Source organism: Fundulus heteroclitus, chromosome 17 (assembly GCF_011125445.2).
Source record: "Fundulus heteroclitus isolate FHET01 chromosome 17, MU-UCD_Fhet_4.1, whole genome shotgun sequence".
NCBI lineage: Eukaryota > Metazoa > Chordata > Actinopteri > Cyprinodontiformes > Fundulidae > Fundulus > Fundulus heteroclitus.
The window spans coordinates 14,097,410-14,103,587 of NC_046377.1; the positions used below are offsets into that span (position 1 = coordinate 14,097,410).

Below are 6,178 nucleotides of genomic sequence, written 5' to 3' on the forward strand. Positions count from 1 at the left end.
GTAGAAACTAGGAAGGTTTGCTCACAAAAAAAAAAGAAGAAGAAAAGACAAAAAGAAAGAAAATCTCTCATCCGGTTGTGGCTAGCATCTTGTGACAAGCTTATCATTTCAGTAAACAGAGAGAAATGTGACATTAAAAATTAGTGTTTCCTGTAGACATCTGTGCTTGTGGGCCTGCTCACCTCCTGTCCTCATCTTCCACTTCTCCTTCTTCTTCGTACAACCTCCGTGTATGTTCCGGTTTCCTCGACCTTGAAGTTCCCCCTTGTCCACTGTCACCATGGTGCCACACAGTGGTTTGGAAGGGAGACACAAGAGGCCCCTCAGTGTCCTCCTTTGGAACCACAGGGCCCCTCCTGTAGAAGTGCTCTTTCCTTCACTGCTCTTCTCCTTACCCCAGTCACACACTGGTCTTCCCAGCATCCAATCCACTGTTCCCAGCACCTGTGGGGGTGGAGCGAGGGAAGTCACAATGATTTTATACCTTCACTGATCCCTAACACCTATGCCCCTACGCATGCCCCGTGTGATTGTGTGTGTGTGTGTGAATGTGCTGCCACCCCCACAAAAAAAAAAAAAAAAAAAAAAACGCTTGACGGATTGTAGAGGAGGAACCAGTTTTATAACATTTGATGCTGTTCTCTTGGCTGTTTTCTAAACTAGGTGTCAATTCACAACAGGCTTCAGACGTACCAGCTCAGCAGCAGCAGCAGCAGTGCGGCTCGGAGCCCCGAGAGCGCGGCCCTTCTTAACAGCCGTGGAGAGCTGCTTTTCCAGCAGGGGTTAACACATGGGCCGCTGCCTCCACCTCAGCACCCGCAGCTGCATTCCGCGGCGAGCACCCCAGCCCACCATCTCCCCTTTCAGCTGCAGCACCAACCTGCCGTGAGCGTGGCCGACCTGCGGCCCGAGGCACTCATCCAGTGCCAGCAGATCGTCAAAGTCATCATGCTTGACAGCAGCGGCCACGGACGCGTGGAGGCCTTCCTCAGCCAGACACCCACCCACCACCACTGCCAGCATCACCACCACAGCCACCACCAACTTAGCCAGTCCGCGATGTCCACCCCTGTCCGCTCGCCAGATGGCTCCTACGGCAATGACGGGCACCAGCCCCCGCTGCCTCCCCCACCTCCCCCTTACAACCACCCACACCAGTATATACCCCCGGACCCCCGCCTCAGTCTACATCGGACCCCTAGTGGCTCTCGAAGCATGGTGTAAATAAGTAGACAAAAAATTCCACATAAACCTTCCTTCTGCCTATTTAACATACATCTGTACATAATGTACAGATACTGTATAAATACAGATGAAAGAGCTATAATGAGAAAATAGAACTCCACATATATGCATACATTTAAGGAAAAAATATTCAAATAATAAAGGTTTTAAATCAGACTAGGAGAAATAAAAGTGCATATACATAAAGTTTTACTCGATTGCTCATGTATTTTGAAATATTATGTAGTTTTAACAAATTTCTATAACTTTTACGTCTGTTTTAACTCCTGCAAGAGGATTAAAAGAAACTACAGATACTGCGTTTCCTTTGAGGATGGATTCCTTGTCCGCTTCTTGCCACAAACGAATCCCTGAAACTTTTTCTGAAATTTTCCAGGAATGGACGCTCAACTCTCCGAGGATCTCCTCCCTCTTTTTCTTTTCTTTTTTCGTCGCAGACCCCATACCTACTTACTGTGCTGTATGTGCACATGCGTGTTTAGCTAATGCTTAATGGAAAACGTGCCAAAAATACATATGCCTCCACCAAACAATGACTTCTTTGCACTTGACTGAATGCTAGGGCTTAAAGAGATAAAAAAAGAAGAAAAAAATCTTGAAGATAGTAGTTCTTTCAGGCCTCGTCTAGCCATTTGCGCTTTTGCTGACTTATTTATGTGATGGAGGGCCTTTTTCTCCTCCTAGCAACTCCTCTAGATTAAAAAAAAAGGAAATGGCTTTCTGCGAAAAGCTGTGTTTGTTATTCACTCTTCCTCTGTATTGTGTCTGTATCACCAAAGAACACTCAGTGGTTGGCTAACATAGATCGGTGGTTCTCAAATCTTTTAGAGCAAGTATCACCACAGTTAATAGTTACGTTTTTCACTGACATAAAAACAAAAGCATACTTGAAGTTTTTTGTTTTATTTTTTTGATTATATCGCATATAGATATAAAATACAAATGATTGTCAACTGGCACAGTAGGTATACTGGTTGTTTGCAGTATGCAATTTAAAGATATGTCCCATATTTATTTTTGATTTTCTAACCTGTAATAGAAAGTAACAAGAAAGTCAGGTATAGTTCAAATTTAATTTGGGATTTTTTTTTGGTTTCTGACTAACTGAGGTTCAAATTGAAACATGCCCCTTTACATATATCATTTTCATGATTTTTGTGTCATTAAATCTTTCATGTGCAGTACTACACAATCTATTTTACACATCATTAGGTTGTACAGTGGGGACAATAAGTGTCAAAAATGTCAAAGTTATAGTGAGTAACAACCCAAGTAATTCAAGCATACAAACAAGTGAGCGCGCGTATGTCTATCAAGTAGATTATTTGTAACAAAGTGGAACTACAGATGCCATAGCTACTGAACAAACTGAAATGTATTCAATACTAAGTAGGGAAATTTTTGTTGGTAATAATAGCTTCTTTGTATTGTCCTGTATGGCAGAGTTAGTCACATGCATTAATCTGTTGTGGTTTTGACCCATTCTGGCGTTCCTAACCCCCAGCTACATTGTGGGTATGGTACTTTTAGGGTGTGTGTGAAACTGTTCCCGGCTCCATCCATGGTGTTTGCAATGACATCAAAGTATCAAGAGACTTCTATTTTAGTTTAATCTCATGATACTATACTCTTCCAACATTTCACACATTTGACCAAATGTTCTGCAACCTTAAACAAGTTTCAAAACTGTTTTTCTTCATTGGTGGAGTCTTGTGCAGTGAGGGTTCTTAGAAGACATGTCGATTGAAAACATTATTAGTAATAAGTGTAATAGTGATAAAGGCTTAGCCTTTGGACAAATACGTTTGTTCTTTGTTCTTTTCATTACGCTTCCAGATTTTGGCCCAAATGGAGCTCTCTGGAGATTTCAGCCATCGAGAGATATGTCTGTTACCAATACCGTCAGTATCATTTGCAACAATAAAGTTGTAAAGGTCCTACCAATTATTAGATGTTTCTTTTGGAATATCTTGGCGATGAGAACCCTTTTTATAGGCCATTAGTTGGTTCTAAACCAGCTAGTATTAATTTGCACAGACAGAGGCAGGATTGATTTCTAAATACTGACTGATTTTAGCTTTTTCTGGGGTTTCTGTTCTTTTCCCCTTTACATTTTTAACATGCGTGCAGTGCATATTCCCTTTGTCGTTCCACTTTATTACAACATGTCGTATAGAGTACTTTCTTTTGATTTATTAATATTCTAAGTTACCAGTAGACCGGTCACCTAGAATATTAGTTAATATTACCACTGGTTTTTAAACATGGACTAGACTGAGTTAACAGGTTAACAGGATCACTCATAAGTAACTACCCATAGTAGCTATTGTTTTATTTCTCAAAAGATTCTCTGCTGACAAGTTTGATGAAAGTGCTTAACATGTTCACCTTGGTTACTTTTGGTCTTTTAAGGTTCTTGCAAAACATTTTGCCAAATCTTCTTTGGCAAAAAAGCCACTGGTGGTACTTGTACAAAAGTTTGAGAACCATGGCCATAGATCATTTAACATGTAAAATGTATAGGAATCAAAGGCAACCATGAAAATGGGCTACTGGCTAACAAAATAAAATTAATCCAAGGTCGATTGTCAGAGCATTAAGGAAGTCATCTGCTCTTGGAAGGGTATTGTTTCATACTTGAACGTTTTTTAATGGTATACGTATGTAAAACTTCACATGTAACATACTGTGTGTACAATACACTGTGTGATCAGTTGCAGTTTTGTCAAATGTACCCTTTTCAGGAAATCCCAAATGAATTCAGGTGAAGAAGCTTCTGACACAACCTTCAAATGTTAAAATCTGTCTTTACATTAATTTGTCTTCGTGCCGCCTCTGTCTTTGTTGTCTTTGGTGGTCTACTGCCTGTTCATCTGCAAAACTCTCTACGCTGTAAGTTCCCACATACCCAAGGTTTCATCTCAGATCCCTGTGATTTTTTTTTTCCTCTTCCATCATGACCTTTCAGACGTGACATTTTCAAGGAAAGAAAAAGCAAAAGCTACGTGCATCTAATATCGCAAGTTATGACATTAATCCCCCTCCTTGTGCTGCTGGAAATACTGCTTATTTTAAGAATGGGACAAAACGAATGCACCATCTGAACTCTTTCTTTTTCACCTCAGATTAGATTGTAAATACCACATACGAGGGGAGTCGGGCAGGGCATGCAAGCTAACTTCAGCCTCCCTCAAATTCCCATCACCCTGTTGTGCGTCCTTCCTACTGAAATAGGTCAGCAGCTGCCCTAGCCCGAGCGTGTCCGTCTGCTAAAATGTATGCCTCACCAGGTACTGTGGAATGGATGTTCTGTTAACTCTGCTCCAATCTGACCTCCATCTGTCTGATTTGTTGATTATAATCACACACCCAGTGCAGGAAGGTCTCTATCTCATCTTTCTGTCCTTTTCCCCGCTTTCACCTTGTGAAAAGACAGCGGAGGCGGAGGGGTGGGAGCAAAAAGTGGGCTCGTGTTCCAGTAGGCAGAGCTGATGAGTGTTCATTCTAAAACAAATCCACCCGCCCCCTTGTTTCCATCCCACTGATTGCTTTTATTGTTGTTTCATAATGCAATGAGAGGAATTAGCACTTTCAAAATGAATGAACAGCTCTGATGATTAGTTTAATACTTTTACTGGCTTGGAAGACGTTTTCAAAGGTTATGTAATGAATTTATGCGGATTAGATTGAACTCTACAGTTCTGGATTATACACTGATTTATGATGATTGTACTCATGTGTTTGTTTGAATCTATATAATAGGATGGATTTTGTAGTTTTTTATTAGTTTTTTTTTTTTCTTATTTATTTTTTCCCCCCCTGCATGACATTAGTTTAAAAATGTATTGAATCCTGATTCCCAGAATGCTTGAACTTATCGGGCATGAGTGATATGTTTCAGAAAAAAATTCTGTTTTTGGTTTTTGATTGCCAACAACCCCCGAGTGACTCAAAGCTAACAGTAAGTTTCAGTGCCTCGTGACAAAGCAGTCGCCTGTTACATGAACCTGTTTCGTTTTCGTTTAACCAAACCGTCGTTGTTCCTCAGTTTGAACAACGCGTTTTAGGCGCTTCAGAGCACAGACGTTCATAAGCATGAACACGCGGCAGACCGAGGTTGGATTTGAGTGAAGAACTCAATGTAGCATTGTGGAAGTGTAGCAAATGGAACACGTATGGAAGAAACTTTCAAAAGGGCTTCGTCATACCAGTGCACACTTTCATGAGCTAACGATAAATGGATCTTTATGGCCTATTTAACACTGTGTTTGCTCCAGATCACATAGGAAGCTATAGAAATAGAGGATACATTTGAGGCTACACAGGTGAAACCATCTTCTCCCTAAGTTGATTCATTCCTCTACTTGTCTTTGCAGTATATCAACTTGAAATTAAAGATTATTTAAGTGAATTCACCAACATGGTTTTGGCTCAATTATTGGCTTCAACTGCAACAACTACAACAGCAAGTTAATCAGACACTTATTCTGGTATTTTAATGTATTTGTCATGGTGAACATGAATTCAGACACCAAGATATTCTGTATATTAAGGTGGTGCAAAGGCACTGGCTTTTGACTCATCTCTCTATGACTCCCACGTTCTCCCACAGTCGGGTCCTTTTTAGGTCCAGAATCATAGTTGCACGAAGAAGCAGTTTAAATTGACCCAGCTGTAAAAAGAAATCACTTGGGGGCAGATTTAATATAACATTAACTGTTGTGAAGCAAGCAACAGTCGACAGCATTGCGAAGGTATGAAGTAGCAATATTATCACCAGATAACAGATGTGTAAAAGGAGTTTTAATTCATTTATGAAAATCAGAGCTCAAAAGAAAGGGAATGTCAGATTCACCTTGAGCTAATTATGGAATGCTGAAATGTTAGTGGACAAAAATCAATCAAACTTTATTTAGAGAGCAACAAACACAAC

General features: G+C 40.5%; 1 protein-coding gene across 3 annotated transcripts in view; it reads left to right on the forward strand.

Annotated features, from left to right (window-relative positions):
* Positions 1 to 5,661, forward strand: part of iqsec3a (IQ motif and Sec7 domain ArfGEF 3a) — a 137,242-nt gene extending 131,581 nt beyond the window's left edge. For 2 of the 3 annotated variants that reach the window (XM_036149021.1, XM_036149020.1), the window contains one exon: positions 664 to 5,661. In XM_036149021.1, coding sequence (XP_036004914.1) covers positions 664 to 1,224 — 561 coding nt within the window. In that variant the 3' untranslated portion in view covers positions 1,225 to 5,661. The remainder of the gene's footprint in view (positions 1 to 663) is intronic. The other variant, XM_036149022.1, reaches the window with a different exon arrangement.
* Positions 5,662 to 6,178: the final 517 nt, after the last annotated feature.